Genomic DNA, 20,044 nt, shown 5'->3' on the forward strand with positions numbered 1-20,044 from the left:
AGAGAAATCTTGACGAGTGGATGGGAAATCATAAATTTACCCCTGGGATCACTTCAGTGGCCCTGTTGGACAGAGGCTCAGGAAACTAATCTAAAAGGGGAGGCGGAAGCCAACACATTCTGGCTAGGCTTATAAATGCCCTTGGGCAGAATGCCTAGTACCTACCTATGAACATTAGGGTAAGCAGGATGGATACTGGTTCTAACACAGTAGGCACCTTTAGATGTGGCAGGTGCAAGGTGTGTGCCAAAGTCAAGAACATTTCAGGTACTTTGATTAATGGAAAGAAGTTCTCTGCCCTGAGATCTTACAATTGCAGTACCAGTGGGGTTGTTTGTGCCATTGGATGTGATTGTCTACCTGTAAAGTGGTATATAGGCCAAACCAGAAGAATGGTGAAAAGAAGAATTATGGGGCATTTGGGGGATGTGAGGCATGTTGGGCTTAATCCTGTGGCCCAGCATTTCCACGCTGTTCACAATGGTAACACTAGCTGTTTATTTTTTTCTGTTTTAAACAAACCTTATGCAGTACAAGGCATGAAATATGGGCACATTTTGTTAAGGATGGAAAGTAGATATATTATTAATTTTGGAACTTTGTGACCCCATGGGCTTAATATGGAGTTAGATTTACATGTATAGGATGAAATGTTTTAGTATGCATTATTTTATAAATGCATAGGATGAATGATTTTCTCCAGTTCAGTGTGTTTTTTTCTTTCTTAGGTTAAACTCTACACTCAAGTCCATGCTACGGGCATTTGCAGGCCAGTTTAAGAGGGAATGGGACAAATATTTACCCCATCTGTTTGCTTACAGAGAGGTTCCCCAGGAATCCACAGGTTTTTCACCCTATGAGTTGCTGTATGGGCATAGGGTGAGGGGACCTCTAAGTTTAATTCGTGATGAGTGGGAAGATGAATGTGAATCTCGCAAGGAGTGTGTTGTGGCGTATGTCCTAAACCTCAGGACAAGGCTCGGGGAACTCATGGGCTTGGCCCAGGAGAACCTGGCAGAAGCCCAACCAGAGAAAAAGGTCTGGTATGACAGGAATGCTTGAGCTAGAGAGTATGCTGTAGGGCAGCAAGTAATGGCTGTCATTTGTGTCAGACACAGCAAGCTGCAAGCAGACTTGGAGGGACCCTACAAGGTGGTAAGCAAGGTAAGTGATGTTAACTACCTGGTAGAACTGCTAGGCAGGAGGCAGGGGCACAAACTGTACCATGTTAACATGATGAAACCTTACCATGAAAGGGAGGCCCTTGTGCTGAGTATTTGCAGTGGACTGCAGGTGGAGTCTAAGGGAGATCTGGTCATTGATCTCCTCAGTGAGGCTTGGACTGATACCTTGGTGGACAGAGTAGCAGTGTCTCAGCAGCTCTCTCCTACCCAGGTTTGAGAAATTCGGGCAGTGTTACAGGAGTTTGGGGGCATGTTTACAGGGAAACCAGGGTGCACCCACCTCGTGGAGCACCAGGTGGATCCAGGCCCCTTATAGGGTACCTGAGAGAGTCAAACAGACTCTGAAGGAGGAGATGCAGGAGATGTTGGAACTAGGGGTAATTCAAGAGTCCAACAGTCCCTGGTCCTCCCAAGTGGTGGTGCCAAAGAAGGATTGGCAACACCAGGTTCTGTGCGGACTACAGGAAATTAGTCACACAGAGTCAGATGATTACCCCATACCTAGGACTGATGAAGCCCTAGAGCAGCTGGGTGAGGCTAAGTATCTTACCACAATTGATCTTACCAAGGGTTACTGGCAGGTACCTTTGACTCCCAGTGCTAGGGAGGAGTCAGCCTTTGTGACTCTTTTTGGCTTGTGTGAGTTCACAAAGATGTCCTTTAGGATGGAAAATTCCCTGGCAGCTTTCCAGAGGCTGGTGGATCATATCCTAGCAGGAGCAGGAGGGTTTGGCTATGCTTACCTAGATGATATTGCCATCTACAACCATTCCTGGCAAGCACACCTTCAACATGTCAGGGAAGTGCTTGGGCACACTACAGAGGGCAGGGTTGACCATTAAGCTGAGCAAATTTCAGGTGGGTATGGCAGAGATATCCTACCTGGGATATAGAGTGGGGAGTGGTAAGGTCAGGCCAAAACCTGCCAATGTAGAAGCCATTCAGGCATGACCTGCACCTGTCACCAAAAAGCAGGTGAGTGCATTCTTAGGGACAGAAGGGTACTACAGAAAATTTGTCCCCATGTTATAGTACCATAGCTACTCCCCTCACAGACCTGACCAGGAAAAACAGGCCAGATAAGGTAGTGTGGACCATTACAAATGAGCTGACATTCCAGAAGCTTAAAGAAGCTTTGGGAGGACCCCCTGTGTTAGCCAGTCCAGATTACAGCAAAGAATTTATTGTTCAGGTGTATGCTTTGAACCATGGGATGGGGGGCTGTACTTACCAGATTTCTTCAGAGGGAGAGGAGCACCCAGTGGTTTATCTCCGTTGTAGGCTCCAACCCAGGGAGGAATGCTATGCAGCTGTAGAAAAGGAATGTCTAGTCATAGTGTGGGCAATGCAGAAACTTCAGCCTTATTTGTATGGGAGGAAATTCACCGTAGTTTCAGGTCACAATCCCCTAACATGGTTACACTGAGCCAGCCAGCAAAATGCTAAGTTGCTAAGATGGAGCCTAGGGTTGCAAGCATATGATATGTCAGTGCAGCACCACAGTGGGATTAGCAATGCCAATGCAGATGGGCTGTCAAGACAGGGAATGGGATAAGGTATACTCGGATAGACCTAACCCTCTCAAGCAACGTTTCTCAAGGGTCACTTGAAAAAATAGCTTGAGTTCTCAGAGAGGGGAGACGTGAAAAACTGAAAGGCTGCCAGCCCAGCCAGATAGAATCTTGTAACTAATTCTATGTGATTTGTAAATATTAATATAATCCACAGGCTGGTTTTACAAATGTAAAAGAAAACTATATGTTATGATTAAACTATATGTTGTACTGAGCTTCAGAAATGTAACCACAGTGCACTCTGTTAGAAGAAAGCTAAGTCATTGTATGACTGATCTCAAACTCAGAGATGTGATATCTGAACCAGCAAATTCTTTCTATTGTTTTGAGACCAGAGTTAATTGCTAGATTTTAGGTTCATAGGTGTGCACTAGGCTAATGGCCCTGGAGTCTTTACAAGCCTAGCCCATAGGAGTACTCTGGCATCTTGCCACCCGACTTTAGTTCCCAGTGCCTCTGTCAAGCAGAACCACTGGAGTTATCCCCGGGGTGAATTTTCTATTTCCCATCCACTCATCAAGATTTCTCTTGAAGAGGGCCAGTGAGGTACTCTGCTTGACATGTATGGGAAGTCTATTCCATAGCATGGGCAGTCTCTGTGTTATGAACCTGTTCCTCCAGCATGTTCTGTTGATTATGGTAATGAGGTTGAGGTCTTTGGAGCGTGTAGTGTGGAAGGATTGGGATTTCTTTAGATGTAGCATTTCTAACAGAGCTGGGTCAGACATGACTTTGTAAGTCAAGCAGAGATTGCCTCTAAGTAGGCGATATGAGACGGAGAATAGTTGAGTTTTTGAGCCTCTCCATATAGGACAAGTGTTTAAGGCCTAGGATCGTCTTTGTGAGATATTTTTGTGGACTCTCCAGTTGTTGCAGGGGTCTGGTGAGGTGCATGCCAAACGGGGTATTGTACTCAATGATTGGCCTAATGAGGGAAGAGTAGAGGGAGACAATGACCTCTTTCTTCCTGGATGCAAAACCCTTAGTAATGAGATGTGCCATGTAGGACTTTCTGACCACAGTGGCAATGTGGTGCTCAAAAGAGAGGTTGCTGACCATCTTTGATGTCCTTCAAGGATGCATCTGCAGTCCTTACAAATGGGCTGTCCTGTCGTCAGGCAGCCCTTCGGTCGGCCGGATTCCAAAGTCTGGGTCTGGCCTCGGCTGGTGTCGCACTTCACCCGACGTCATTGCTGCAGTTATTCGGGTATAAAGGCATCAGCCGACACCATTTTTCTCAGTCTTTCTTGCCGTGCGCAAGCAGAAGCTGTTCGCAAGTGCCGGTCGGTCAGAACCAGAGATTACTACTACAAGTACCGAAGACTTCTAAAAAGCTAAGTACCCCGTTGGGGACTCTTTCTTGCCTCAGCCGATGTCAGAAAAAGTGAATAACTGTTTAAATTGTGGGAAACAAATACCTCATAAAGATTTCCACTCTTACTGCTTACCTTGCTTAGGCCCAGACCACGACGTAGCAGCTTGTCTAGCCTGTGCTTCTTTCAACCGACGAACGCTTAGACGCCGGGTCTGAATTTGCTGAAGAGTTTTTCGCCCGCTTTTGCTTACATTATGCCGCCGGATACTCCGACTACGCAAATTTCTAAAAACGCAAGGAAAAGGACCGACACTCGCGGTCCGCGCTTTCGGCCGAAACCGCGGTTAAGCCAACCGCGAGTGTCTCGGTTTTGGCTGAAACAGAGTCCACGGTTCTTCCTTCGGCCGAAAGCTTGCCACTTACCGAGGCCTCATCCAGCTTGGCTAAATCTGCTACTGAAATCCCACCTGCTCCTGCAGGTTCACAGGATTTATCAGATACTATCCCTTTGGATATTTCTACCCCTGCACGTGGAGCTGCTAGGCCTCCTGCATCCATGTCGATTAAGGCCTTTGCCAGGGCTAAAGCAGCAAAAACTACCAAAACTGTGCCTGCTAAGACCCCCTCTCACAGGCCCAGTTCTAGTTCACAAATGCTTAGTCTAGCAGAGGATCTCATTTCTTTGATCCGGGGATCCCAACCACATCCAGACAGGGCCTCTCACCCACCTCCAGAGAAGAGGACTAGAGTAGAGCCTCCTGAGCCAGTTTCTTCAGATGGCTCCTCTGATGAATCAGATAATTCAGACCCTCCAGAGGCCCCTTTTTCTCCTTATGAGGACTGATGCAGAAGAGTCCATTCCTTCTGCCTCTCCGCCTGAGGAATTTTCTTTTGGGGAAACCTTGCATGCTATGAGGGAACAATTTCAATGGCAGGGCCAGGATTTTTCAGACTCTAGGAAAAGGCTTAGAACCTTTTTGCATTTGCCACAGCATAGGTCTTTAGCCATTCCTCCAGTACTTACTGTTGTGGATGATGCTTTTAATGATGCTTGTACTGCTCCTGATTCTCTTCCTCCGGCCCCTGCTAAGCCCGATAGGTACTACAGGGTTCTGGACACACATTATCATTTGTATAAGGCCCCTTTTGCAGATCCCGAAACTATCTCCCAGGGACCCAAGGCTGTAGCAGCTACCTCTACCAAAAATCCCCTCCCCTCTGAAAGGGAATCTAGGGCCTTAGAGAGATGGGGTAAAAAAGTTTACACTTCTGCTACTCTTTTAGCTAGGGCCTTGAACTGTCAATTCCACATGATTCAGTATCAGGAATTTATGTTAGACCAGTTAACTAAAAAACTGTCCTCGGATGAACCGTTAGACAAAAAATCTGTACAGGAAATGGTACATAACATTCAGCAGGTCAGTAATCATTCCTTAAAATGCGGCTATGATGCACTGGAGGCTTCCTTTAGATCAGTCATGACTGGCACAGTGATCAGAAGACATGTATGGTTAAAAGAACAGTCCTTACCAGACCATGTTAAATCAAAGCTCCTAGATGCTCCCATGCATAAGCTCAATTTGTTTGGCTCCCCTGCACAGCAGGTGCTGAAGAAGGTGGAAGAGAAAGCAAAATCTGTCCAGACAGTCAAGGATTTCTTGCAGGTCCAGCCTCCAAGGTTTAGCAGGAACTGGCCTTCCAAGAATTGGTCCTTTCCAGACACCTCCAGAGCTCCGAGAGGCAGAAATAGACGCTCAAGAGGCAGGGGTCAATCCAGAGGTGCCTACAGGGGACGTCAGTGGCAGGCTAACAACCAGCGAGGTACAGCCACAGATCCAGCCACCACCACTTCCACAGGACAATCACAGTGACTTGGCTCTGGCACCGCCTACCAGGGAACAAATAGAGGCACCCTTAGGCGGGAAGCTAGCCTTATTTTCAGTAAACTGGCATTACATCACAGGAGACAAATGGATTTTACAGACAATAGACCAAGGTTACAGGTTTCACTTCCATACTCTACCAAGGAAGAGAGGAATGCCAAACCTACCTCCAAATCAGAAGACAGAAGCTCTAGAACAAATAACTCACTAAGGATGAGAGCTGTAGAAAGGGTACCATCTATGGAACAAGGGCAAGGATTTTATTCCAGACTCTTCCTGGTACCAAGAAAAGAAAACCAATGGAGGCCTATTCTCGACCTGTCCGCTTTAAACACATACCTCATTGTTCCAAAATTCAAAATGCTGACCCTACAGCAGCTTCTTCCCATGCTGGGCAAGGAGTCTTGGCTGGTAACTCTAGATCTCAAGGAGGCGTACCTGCACGTCCCCATACGACCAAATTGCAGAAGATACCTCAGATTTCTTGCAGGATCAGAGCATTATCAATTCTCAGCATTGCCCTTTGGCTTATCTACTGCCCAGAGTATTCACGAAATGCCTGGCATCAGTAATTGCTCATTGCAGGCTTCAGGGAATTCAAATTTACCCTTACCTGGACGACTGCCTGTTACAAGCGGACAACAAAACCAAATTAACAAAAGATTTGCAAAGGGTCATTCATCTACTACAAGCCCTGGGATACACAGTCAATATAAAAAAGTCGAGGCTGATACCATCCCAAAGGATAACCTTCTTGGGTGCAGATCTGGACACATCAAAACAAATGGCATTCCTGACAGTAGAAAACAGGAGCAACTCCTTTCTACTTCATGGCATTAACAAAGCAGAACCAGCTAACAGCAAGAAAAGTCCTGCAAGCTCTCGGTTACATGGCATCCTGCATAATATTGATTCCACATGCCAGACTACATATGAGAAAGTTACAGTGGTACCTAAGGAATCTATGGTCTCAGCACAAGCACAGCCTAGAAACCCAAATTCCAATAAATCCATGCCTGAAGCAAGAATTCCAATGGTGGGCTCGGGCCTGTCAAACAAACAAGGGACTGCCCTTCCACAGCACTCAACCAAGCCAGACCATCACAACAGACGCTTCAGACCTCGGTTGGGGGGCACACATGCTGGACAAGTGCATACAAGGCTTATGGACTCAAGACCAGCTGCACCTACACATAAATCAAAAGGAAATGCTGGCAGTAAAACTGGCAATTCAGGCATTCAGACCATTTCTTCGACAGGGTCAACTGCTGATAAGGACAGACAACACCACAGTTATGTGGTACATCAGCAAACAGGGAGGCACACATTCATACCCTCTATGCCGGATGGCAATGGACCTCTGGAATGTGACACTGAGCTTCAACATTGTTACAAGCAATTTTTGTGCCAGGAAAAGAAAATATACTAGCAGACATCCTAAGCAGAACTGCCACGGATGCCCACGAATGGGATGCTGCATCCGGACATCTTCAAAACCATTACAGGGAAATGGGGACTACCAGAAATAGACTTATTTGCATCCCCACACAATCACCAACTGAAAAAATTCTGCACAAGGACGTACCACCCACTTGCTTGGAAAGTGGGCTCCCTATCTTTCATTTGGAAAAACCTGACAGCATATGCATTCCCACCTCTTCCTTTGATGCATAAGGTGCTATTGAAGATCAAAGAAGACCGTCCAAGGATCATCCTGATAGCTCCAGACTGGCCAAGGCAACATTGGTACCCATTACCGAGGAGTATGTCTCGGGAACAAATATGGCCTCTGCCCCTAGTTCCCTTGCTGTTAACACAGAACAACTTCAAAACCCTGCATCCAAACCTGAAAACACTGCAGCTGGCTGCCTGGAACATTGCATAAGACCAAATAACCCAGATTTATCTCAAAGGGTTAAAGACATTATCTTGGAGGCTCGCAGACCCTCAACAAGAAAAAATTATTCAGCAAAATGGAAAAGATATCTCATTTGGAGTGCAGCAAAAGGAGAGAATGTGTCACTGGTAAACATATAGCTAACATCCTGGAATACTTGGCAGAGCACTTCCACAACGGCCTGTCCTATTCTTCCATTAAGATTCATGCATCAGCCATTTCAGCAGAATACAACTTGGATCCTCCAGTCTTCTCACATCCTCTGCTCAGGCAGTTTCTGAGAGGAATTAAAAATGTAAAACCACCTAGGAAGCCACCATTGCCAGCATGGGACTTGAACTTTGTGCTAGAAAAATTGACACTACCTCCTTTCGAACCAGCAGCAACAGCAGAATTACAATAATTATTATGGAAAACTGCTTTCCTGCTTGCAATCACTTCAGCAAGAAGGGTATCTGAGCTACAGGCATTAATGGCAGTACAGCCCTTCCTGATCTTCCATCAAGATAGTGTCCATGAGAACTAATCCTACTTTTATGCCAAAGGTGGTCTCCAGGTTATCTTTAAATCAAGCTATCCACCTACCTACATTCTTCCCCAACCCACAGAACAGGGGAGAAAGACTGTTGCATACCTTGGATGTACATAGACAATTACGTTACTACCTGGACAGGACCAAGAGCAACAGAAAAACTGACCAGCTACTGGTAGCATATGCAACAGGAATGGAAGGAAAAGCAATTTCAAAACAGACAATCTCTAAGTGTTTAGGAAAGTGCATTAGATTTTGTTACTCCTACCATGGGAAGAAAACTCCAGAAAACATCAGGCCTCACTCTACAAGGGCTACAGCCACTACCACAGCTTTCTTACGAGGAGTGGCTACCAAGGACATTTTAGAGGCTGCTACTTGGAGCTCCGTGCATACATTTGCCAAGCATTATAATTTACCTTTATACTCCAGATCCCGAGCAGGTTTTGCCACTGCTGTTTTGCAAGGGATCTTAACTACACCATAATCTTATTTCTCCACCTCCCCCAGTTTGGCTATGGTATTCTACCCATTTGTAAGGACTGCAGATGCATCCTTGAAGGACATAGTACAGTTTTGTACCTACCATAAATGTAGATGTCCGATAGGCATGCATCTGCAGTCAGGATCACCCACCCTCCTTCCCCTCTGTGGTACTGCTAGGGTATTTGCCCATCTTGTAGCTAGCTGGGGGAATCTATTATGGTGTATTTGTTTGTATATATGTACATACATGCTTATTTTTTGTTTGCTCTCTACTATTTGGAACCATTTGCATTTATCCAAATTTAGCCTTCCTAGAGGGCACCTGGCATCTGGGGCAAGAAACACTGAGGAAAATGGCGTCGGCTGATGCCTTTATACCCGAATAACTGCAGCAATGACGTCGGGTGAAGTGCGACACCAGCCGAGGCCAGACCCAGACTTTGGAATCCGGCCGACCGAAGGGCTGCCTGATGACAGGACAACCCATTTGTAAGGACTGCAGATGCATGCCTATCGGACATCTACATTTATGGTAGGTACAAAACTGTACTTTCCCAGATCTCTTATAACTCCTTCTGATTTCAGTGGACTACCATCAATGTGGTAATTCATGGGAACCAGGTTTTTCCCAAAGGGGATGACTATACAATTTTTGGCATTGAGCTTAAGGCCATGGTTCTGACACCAGTTGTTGGTCTCACTGAGGCCTTTCTGTAGGATGTCAACATCGCTTGGAGAGTTAATAATGGCTCCCAACTTGCAATCATCTGCAAACTTTTTCAGCCAGAGACCCTTTGTGTTGGCCTAGACTACACAGAAATAGATAGCAAACAAGAGAGGACCTAGGACTGAACCCTGTGGAACTCCACTTGTGACCGGTCTGTAGTCTGACTTGGAGTCAGCTACTTTCACACTGTGGGTTCTATCTGTGAGCCAATTTGCAATCCGCCTAGTGATATAGGGGTTGATGCCTGGCTTTTTGAGTTTTTTTCTATGATTCCTGAGTGGGGAATGGCATCAGAAACCTTGGCCAAATCAAGGTAGGCTGTATGAACCAACTTGCCTTCAGCCACAGCTCTGGTGACTGACTCAAAGAAGTCGACCATGGTGAGCAGGCATGATTAACCCTTCACAAAACCAAACCGTGTGGGATCCAGAGTTTGGAGATTCCCTATATCCTTGTTTATTAGGTCCATGATAATGCATTCCATAGCTTTGCATATCAGACTTGCAGGCTAATGGGGCGATAGTTCCCAAGGTCTGTAGTCACTTCCTCTGTGTGGAGAGGGATGACTGTAGTAGTGCACCATTCGGTATGGACAAAGTCTGAGGTGAGGCTGTGATTGAAGAGGGCACACAGGTAAGGTGCTAGTTCACTCTGTAGTTAATGTAGAGCACAGCCAAGGATATTGTCATGTCCCATAGAAGCTGTATTCTTGGCCTTGGACAGTGCTATTTTAACCTGTTCAGCAGTAATACTGGGTGCCTGGCAATCTACTAGTATTGTGATTGGTCCTCTGGGGTGGGGGGGTTAAAGTTGGCACTAAATCTGTCGGCCAGTATATTGGCAATATCATTTGGCTCTGTATAGGAGGTACCATTCTGCAGTAGCTCAGAACAAATCTGGTTATTGCCGTGGAGATTCCTTATATAACTATAAAAGGCCTTGTGGTTATCTTTACTATCTGCTACAATTTTGTTTTCATAGCTAGCTTTGGAGGATTTGATGAGGGATCTCACCTTTTTATTGAGGCTGATAAGGGAGTTTTTCCACTCTTGGGACTTCACCTTATTCTGCATCAGTTTCCTCCTCCTGTTGTAGAGTTTGTTTATGGCAGAGGACCACCTGATTGGCTTCCTTTTTTGGAGGAGAGTGTCTTGGTTCTGTTGGGTATGGCGAGATCCATGCATTTGTGGACATTTTTCTACAGAGCATTGGTGTATGATTCGGTGGTCATGCAACTATTCTCCATTTGCATGGGTGCTGTGAAGTTAGCCACCTGTGTTTTTAGGAGCCCAAAGCTAGCTTTGGAGAAGTTTTTCATGGTAGTTTCCTTTGCAGGGGGTGGGGGGTGGGAGGGATGTGGATATCCAAGGTGATTAGCTTGTGGTTGGATATAATTAGGGAAGAGTTGACTACTCGTATAGAGCAGCGGTCGCCCATGTTGGTAATGACCAGCTCAAGGATATTGCTACCTCTAGTGGGGGTAAGAACGAGCTGGTCCAGGGGATTGGAATTAATGAATTCCAGGAAACGTTGGGCAAGTGTATTGGTACACGAGTAGCTTTCCCAATTAATTGGAGGGGTAGTTGAAGTCACCCAGTATGAGGGTGTTAGTTTGGACCCTAATATTCTCCAGGGTGCTTAAGAACGTGGAGTGTGAGTCTTGGGACATGGTTGGGGACCTATAGCAAGCTACGACTTGAATCGATGCCTTACCCAATGTTAGCTGCACCTGAAGTATCTCAGATGCGTTACGTTGGACTTACCAGTCTGGAGTTGTGCCCATCCTTTATATATATGGAAACACCACCGCCTTTGGACGTTTGGTCCAAGTTCTGGGGCCGAAAGGTGTGGAATGAATTGTAGCCTGGTAGTGCAGGGGTGCTGTCTGCTGCCTTGAACCAGGTCTCTGTTATGACACAAATGTCGATGTTCTCCATTTTAAAGAGAGCTTCGAGCGAGTACATTTTGAGATTTAGACTTCTAGCATTGAGTAGCATGACTGTCAGATTGCATTTGTTTGTAGCTGTTACAGTGAGAATTTGGTCTTTGGAACACTGCAGAAAAAAGGCACTATAGGGGTGGCAAGAGCCTTGGCCAGTGGCCTTCTCTGGCAAAGCATCGATGTCTGTCAGTCATGTCATCCCAGGCAGACAGATACTGGATCCCTTCAGAATGACACCAGAAACTTATCCAGTTGTTGAAATCAATCATTTTCTGTGTGTACTGTAGTTTCATTCTGGATGATGGTAGGATGCTGTTCAGGGCTAGGGTCATACCCGCTTGGGCTACATAATCCGAGAGCTGCTCCATGTCTTTCTTCATGTAGTTTGGGGAGGTATGTCTCAGGTAATTCGTGCCCACATGTACAATGACAGAGTCATATTTGTACTTGTTATTGAGGGACCTTAGTGCGTGCGTTATGTGGCAGATCCTGGCACCTGACAGGCAGCTGACTGTTACTTTCTCCTTATTCAATCTAGTGAGTGGGACATAATGTTTTTTATTGCTGTGGCTTCCTGGCCAGGTGCAAGATAAAAGAACTGTTAAACTCTGAGTTGCTGCTAGCCTGAGAAATTAAACCAGAAAAGTGTCAAGAATGATGTAATCTAAAATGAGTCAGCAGTGATGTATTATCAACTTAAGACTTTCTCAGAGGGAGAGAATTAGAGCATTTTGGATTTTGTCTGAACCTGAACACATCAACTCACCAGTACTGTACCTTTGCTGTGTATGTATGCAAGTTATTTTGAACATTGTTTATCTTAGAAATAGAAAATACTAAATTAGACTAGCTGTTTTCTATATTTATCAGACTATTCTACAGTATTATTTTAAGCATTTCCTGTGATGTCTGAATTCTTGACTAGCACTGTGTTTAATTGAGGAGATTTGTCTTGTGTTTTTATTTATTATTAAATATTTTAAACCTTTCAACTGTGGCTGTTTTGTGTTGAGAATAATTTAAGCTCTAGAGTACACTGCATGTATATAGTGATACTGTCCAAACCACTCCAATAAGCCTTGCTGTTTGTCATACTTACTAATTGGAGAATAATAATATTGCACGGTAAAATTGGACACTCTTTGATAAGGGCCTTATTAGTAGCTGATATTAGTGGTTGGTGGCAGTGATTTCTACCTTATAGCCTGGGCAGATAAGGGGACATAGCTGGAGAACCTGTGCCAGCCTTCCCCAAGAGTGTCTGTGTGTTTGTTTATAACTCTTATCTCAAAGTGTGTGTGTGTCAGCTATTTGGGCAGGGACACGAAGCACTGGTTGGACAGAGGGTGCTGGAGGTTTTAGCTTGACCATTAGGCTGAGACCTGTACCCTATAGCTGTGCCAGTGGGGAGTCTTATTGGGGATCTGGAGAGAAAGGGAGAAACCAGCCCCGGGTAGACTGTGATCTCTGTGTGCTCTTAAGGGAAATTGTACTTTACTGTGTGTGTACTTGTTATCCTTCCCAATGTGCATGCCCCTCACTGGTGCTAGTGGTGAGGATTGAGGGTCCTTGATTACTGGGCCAGTGCACGAGCATCCCATATTAATTAGCTTGCACAGCTAACAGCACTGACCTCACCTCTAGAATACTGATGTGCAAGTTGGCCTTCAGTTGGGACCACGTGCTTGGACTGTCCTTCCTAGATAATGCCCTTCCCCACCTTATCTGGGAAGCATCCATGGTCATTATAGCTTAGGTTGTGGAAGGATGAATGACAGCCTGAAATAATCTTTTTGGAGTGGAGCCACCACGAATGTTCCTGTTTGGAGTGATTGGTGATCAAGATGTGGTGAGACATTGGCTGATCTGTCAGACACCACTTGGAGGCTAGCAACTTTTGTGAGGGTTGTAAAGTTGACTTTTCATAATTCATTGTAATGCCTAGAGATGCACAGAGATGCAGAGTGCAATCTCTTGCCCGTTCTATCTGACACCTGGTGGTAGCTGAGAAGGAGCCAGTCTTCAAGGTATGGAAAAACTCAAAATCCTTGCATTCTGAGATGAGCTGCTACCACCAACATGCATTTGGTGAACACCCTGGGGACTGAGTTGAATCCAAAGAGCAGTACTCTGAATTGTAAATGATTGGCTCCCCAGCCAGAAGCGCAGGAACTTCCTGGAGCATTTGTATGTGGTAATATGCGTCCTGGAGGTCTATAGAGCATATCCAGTTGTCTTTTTCCATGAATGGAAGTATAGACTGTACCGAGATTTTCTGAACTGCCTTGTTGAACTGGCCGAGATCCAAGATGGGTCTCATGTCCCCTGTTTTTTTGGGCACTAAAAAGAACCTTGAGTAAAATTCGGATCCTGTTTGGTCTGGTGGGACTTTTTGGATGACTCTTTTTGTCAAGTAGTTTTTGAATTTCTGCTACTGCTGCTTCCTGTGACTGGGTGGAATATCAGGGAGTCTTGGGGTTTTGGACTTATAGAAAGTGGAGTATTGAAACCTCTGGATATGATTCCCTGCACCCATTTGTCCAGTGTTATCAGTTCCCAGGCGGGTTGGTGCAGTGGATAACCGTCCCTCGACTGCCTCAAGAGGAAGGCAATCAAGCCTACTTTCAGGAGTGCTGGTAGAAGTACCAGAGAAAGAATGTCTGGATCCCTGGTTCTGCAGGCCATTTCTGCCTCTAGGGTGGCATCTTCCATTACTTCCCCAGGATAAGTCTTTGCCACGTGAGTCCTGGAAAGGCCTTGGGACTTCTTAAGCCATAGTCTCCCACTTCTGTGGTAGAGTAGTGCAATTTGAGGAGTGGAGAAATGTGCACCTACAGTGGAAAGATTCTTCTATCTTTCTCACATCTGGCCAGAGTGTATTTTACCTTAGGACCAAATAGGGATCATCTGTCAAATAGAACATTGACGACTGACGTTTTAAATGGCTCTGCAAAGTCGCACAAGCTCATCCAGGCATGCCTTCCAATGGCTATGCCTGATCCCACCGCTCTTGTCGTCCCTTTAGCTACGTCGTCAATCAGCCTCATGGACGAGGTAGAAATTGTTTTGAGTGTGGTGAGCTGTAAAGCAGCTTTGTCCCATATCTCTACAGCTACTGCATGGACGAGGTAGAAATTGTTTTGAGTGTGGTGAGCTGTAAAGCAGCTTTGTCCCATATCTCTACAGCTACTGCTCCTGAGAGGGTATCGGAGATGTCTTTGATTACATCCCTCTTTAACCTTGTAAAGTGTGCCATGTAGTTCATGGACCTGAGAGCAAAGGTCATTGAAGCATAAACACACTTTTTAAAACTATCCATAGTCCTAGACTCCTTGTTAGGAGCTTGGATATTTGGACTTTCCCCGGCAAGTTCCTTCTTAGTGGCAGACAGTATCACCATGGCAACCACTGGTATGCCTTTGGACCAATGTTACTGTTCTGTGGAGGTGGAAAGGATTCGGTCAGATCTCTTGAGGATCAGTTTGATGGAGTCTGGCATCTTCCATGCCTGCTGAGCGATCAGTTTAATGAGCTTGTCATGGGCTGAAAGATCCAAAAGGTAGATGGTTGGCCATGAAAAGCCTCTAGGTATACCGACTCTACCTAAGAAGATTGGAGGGAAGACCAACCACCCCTCTGCTTCAGGATCTCTAGGATTTCCCCGAAGGAGTCATCATCAGGGGGTGACCTGGGCGAACCTTCCCCTTCATCAAAGTCTGTATCTTCAGTGAAGGACTCCTCTGGGGAGTCTAAGTGCTTCCTCCTGCAGATTTTCTGTGCAGGTACTTCCTCTGGGGGTACATGTTCCAAGGAAGTATCCGAAGAGGAAACCACCAAAGAGGAAGAGACTGATGGAAGCTCTGGTCGAGAAGTAAAATTAGAAATCTGGCCTGACAAGGATGGCAGATACTGTGATTCCCCAATGAACAAGGCCTTCTCCATGATTCAGAATGCTGCCCCCCCCCCCCCCCCCCCCAGAGAGATGGGAGTGCAGAACCGAAATAGACTCCTTTGGAACCAAGGTCCCACCCCACACCGAGGAGTCAACCCCAAAAATCGAAGCCTGGGTCGATCCAATGAAAGCTGAAGCACCAAGGGTCATGGAAGGCTCCAGAATTAATGACTCTATCCATGGACCTTGGAAACTTCCAGGGAGTCTTGAACTCGGGAGGCCTCTAGTCCCGAAAGACCAGAGGAGCTCAAGGCAATCCCCTCCGTTCCAAAGAAAGTTATTCTTGCCCAAACCAAGAAAGTCTAAGTCTGGTATCTTGGAATCGTCGGCTCCAATGACTCAGCAGGAGTTGGAGGAAGAAAAGATGGTGTCATAATAGGGGCAGTCCCGGCACCGACTTGGCTAGGAACTAAAGATGATCCCCTCGCCATCAGGAGCCGATCCACCAGTCAGATTCAGACAGCCTTTTAGTGGACTGAACAGACGAAGTCGAAGAAGACCTAGGGGGTCTTGAATCGACAAAGGGGCTTATTGGTCTATCCTTGAATGGATCTATAGAAGGAGAATACCTAGATCTTGGAACAAAAATAACATCTGACTGCTCTGGTACCAGAGAGTCTTGTGGTGCCGAGGGAGTAGAAGTCTACTCCGAAGTCTTGATAAGTGACTAATGTTTTTTGCCATTCTGTGCCGAAGTAGATTTTGACACCGAAGGCTGTTCAGAAATCTTTTTAGGTGGTTCTGAAGTGCTTGGAACCAGGGAAGTTCGCTTCATAGAAGATGAAGAGGAGGATGAACTGGCTTCCTTCTTGGAACCAGAAATGGCCTCTTCAAAGTCACCTTTTAGCAGTCCTTTAAGAATAAGTTTATTTCTCTGTTTAGTGAGTGTCCAAGTGGAGAAACCATGGCATATTGAACAATCTTCCTGCAGGTGAACTTTACCCAGACATTAAACACACCACACATGCCTGTCTGAGTTGGGCATTTTCCTCTCTCACTTTTGGCACCTTTTAAAACTCAAGGTGCCCTTAGATGACTTAGCTGGAGATTTTTGTCGTCCATAATGAAAGCGCGCACACACACACACACACACACACACACACACACACAAAGAACAGTGAAAGTTTTTTTTTTTTTTAAACGGAGAAAAGGAAGGGAATATGCCAGCAGTGTTATTCAAGACAATACCTAAATGTGTACAAAGACGTACCAGTGATGGTACAAAGAAAGAACTACCAATGGTAGTAAATGGAAAGCGAGGGGGAGAGACACAAGCTAAACAAAATATAACGAGAGGAGCAGGTAGACAAATAAGTCACTAGAGGTTGAAAGGAGATTTATAACAGAGAAGAAAAATATTTTTAAGGTAAAAACACTTTAATTATAATCCAAAGCTTGAGAGAGGTCCTATATATCTGACGTACAAAGCAGCAAGCGAGATTTGGGGTAATTTAGAGAGGAGCATTATGGGTAAAGCCTAGCTCGACAGTTCGGAAGGCACCAGCTGAATAAATGTCCGAGTCTGTTCTGAGGCTTGGAACCGAGCCCACAGTCAAGGATTAGTGAAGATCAACAACACAGATGGCACATTATGGTAAGACATAATTTCTTTTATCTAGTATGTAAAAATAATCTTAAGACATAGTTTTAAACAAAATTGAGAGCTCTGGGCAATCTTTCTTGTATGTATTTTATATATGCCACTGCACTGTGCAGTGGGTAGGCTGTTTACGGTAACTGTGCTGTGAATTCTGCCAATTCTTGTTGACAGCTTAGCATATCCCTAAATATTATAATGTAGTTTACATTGAGAAGATTATGGTAACTCATATATATTGTTTGGTTTCTTTTGTATGTTTTGTTTAATGCACTTCACAGGCAGTCTTTGGAAGAACAGAAAAAGCTGGAAGGAGAATTAACAGAAGAGGTGGAAATGGCTAAGCGCAGGATAGATGAAATCAATAAGGAACTGAACCAAGTGATGGAACAGTTGGGAGATGCCAGGATTGATCGTCAGGAAAACAGCAGACAGCAGCGAAAAGCAGAAATCATGGAGAGCATCAAGCGCCTTTACCCAGGCTCTGTGGTGGGTATTGGGGTGATGTGATAACAGACTGTGTTAAATGCATTGTTTTTTTAAATTTTATTATGCTGGGTTTAGGGGTATTGGGCTTTGGCATAGAAGGCAGTGTTTTTCCATACTGGAGATGGTGCATTTCATCTATGCTGAGTTGTAGAAAACCCCTCACCTTATTTAAATATTTTAGCTTATGAAGGCAGTTTGCATGATCACATTTTGTTTAACGGTGGCTTTTCCCTTTCTCAAAGATGAATGAATAATTGACGGTCTGTGTCTGTAAACTGATGCAGTCTTTGTTACTGTGTTAGGGCATCTAGTGTGTCGATGCAGTAACGCTGTATAAAGGTATCTACTACGTAAGGGCTGGCTTTTCCAGCCACTCTTCTCACCATTTTGTTGTTATTGTTTTTAATGAAAATTTTAAAATAGTTGCAGTAGTGCGCAAAAATAGCGTAAACCTGAAAAGGAGAAAATACTGGGGGACTGGGACATGTTCAGACATATAGTAGCATAACCACAAAGGCTGCCAGTCAGCTTTTTATTTCACAAAGAACAATCAAGGTACAAAGTAAAACTAGGGAACAATGACTTCCAATCACATATTATTTATATATACATGTGTGCGCGTGTGCACACACAGACATTATATATGTGTGTAAAATGTATAATTTACAGAAGTGCTCGCTCTCTACTTGGTATGTGCAGATACATCTGTTGACAGAAAATAGGAGTACTGCCAGATGGAGTTAGTAAAGGTAGTGTGTGTGTGTGTGTGTGTGTGTGTGTGTGTACCCTAACACATAAGCAGCTCCTCAGCTACAACGCAGATATGCCAGACTACAACCCAAATTCTGTCTCCTATTTCTATTCAGTGTATCACTGCTTCATTTAAGTGGTGATGTACACCCAAATCCAGGTTCAGAAATCCAAAACCAAACCCTCCACTCTCAAAGTAACTCTGTCCGTCAGAACTTCCTCAATCACAAACATAACTCCTCAGATCTGCTAATTATAAACATGAACTTTAGAAGTATTCTTAACAAAATACACCAGTTTCACTCTACCATATCACTGTACTCCCCTGATATCACAGTTCTAACCAAAACCTGATTAACAAATCATACTCAAGATACTGAAATCCTTACCACTGGATATAAAATTTACAGATGTGACAGGTCTCACAAACATGGTGGCACAGCTGTTATATCTATAAGGATACCCTTATCCTAGAACACTTGGATAGCAGCCCTCCTGAAGCTGCCAACTCTGAAATACTAGTTACACGCCTCCAGCTAAACACTCAAAAGAGCTTTATCATTATAGCAGTCTGGATTCCCCCCAAGAAGCAATACCCCATAATCCCAGACCACCTTTGCTGGGCAGCCTCCACATATAACTAGGAAACGGTTGTCTTGGGTGATGTCAACCTAGACTAGTCCACCTGTACCTCTAACAATCCACCCAACTTTATCAACCTGTTGGGTTCTCACAATTAATCTGCTCCACAACCAGAATGGACAAACACAATAACAAGCTATCCATATTAGACTGGGCACTTGCCCAACTGGTCATCTGTCACCACTTTGGCTGCCTCCCAGACTTAGTGACCACATGCCCACCAATCTTTTCAGACAGAAAGCATGCTCAACCAAAGACACTATATGTAAATATGTCTGCACAAAAGAAACTTTTCCATTGAAACCTTCAACTCACTACTAAAGCAATATAACTGGACTTCACTAAAACACACACAGTTAGATGATGCTGTCCAAATAATGCATTCCTCAAAATTCTTAATTTTCTGACCCCATTTAGAAAAATGCGCACCAAAGCAAAACCAAGTCCATTGTTAACTTTACATACTAAGCAGATCATGAAAGAGAGAGAGAGCCTGATCACACTATCAATCTAGCAAAAGCCAACCTTCCCTCCAAAATTGCCACCAATTAAGAAATTTAGCCCAAAAACATATCCAAAATGACAAAAAGTCTTTACACATTATTCCAACAAAAACATCAAAGTAACCCCCAGAAATTCTGGCTTGCCATAAAACAGCTTTTAAACCCAAGACAAACCACTACTTATAGGTTCATAGGTTAATACTAGGCTGACTGCCCTTGTGGGCCATTTTAAGCCTAGCCAATTACCCCATGTGAGAATCAAATCCTGCAGCTTGTGTCTGTAAGGTAAATACCTTAACCACTATGCAAACCTCCCACCCTTCAACCTCAAACCTCCCTAATACCACCGAGAACACAGCAACCCAAATTTAATTCACATTTTATTAACTCTATACTGTCCCTAGTAAAAAAAAAATAACTACTCCACTAACAACTCACAATAATTCTGCCACACACCCCAACTCTTTTACTATCAAACCTGTTCAGACCAGCTTCATAAAGAAACTCCTAAAACAACTAAAACCTACATCACTTGCTGCAGACTTGCTTCCCAATGAATTTCTCAAAATAG

At 44.6% G+C, this 20,044-nt stretch overlaps 1 protein-coding gene across 1 annotated transcript in view; it reads left to right on the plus strand.

Moving 5' to 3' along the window:
* SMC1A (structural maintenance of chromosomes 1A) overlaps positions 1-20,044 on the plus strand; it is a 1,753,330-nt gene that overhangs the window by 483,355 nt on the left and 1,249,931 nt on the right. The window contains exon 12 of the mRNA XM_044060554.1: positions 17,371-17,578. Coding sequence (XP_043916489.1) covers positions 17,371-17,578 — 208 coding nt within the window. The remainder of the gene's footprint in view (positions 1-17,370; positions 17,579-20,044) is intronic.

This window comes from Protopterus annectens, chromosome 1.part0, assembly GCF_019279795.1.
Source record: "Protopterus annectens isolate FY-2018-M chromosome 1.part0, PAN1.0, whole genome shotgun sequence".
NCBI classification, from domain to species: domain Eukaryota; kingdom Metazoa; phylum Chordata; order Ceratodontiformes; family Protopteridae; genus Protopterus; species Protopterus annectens.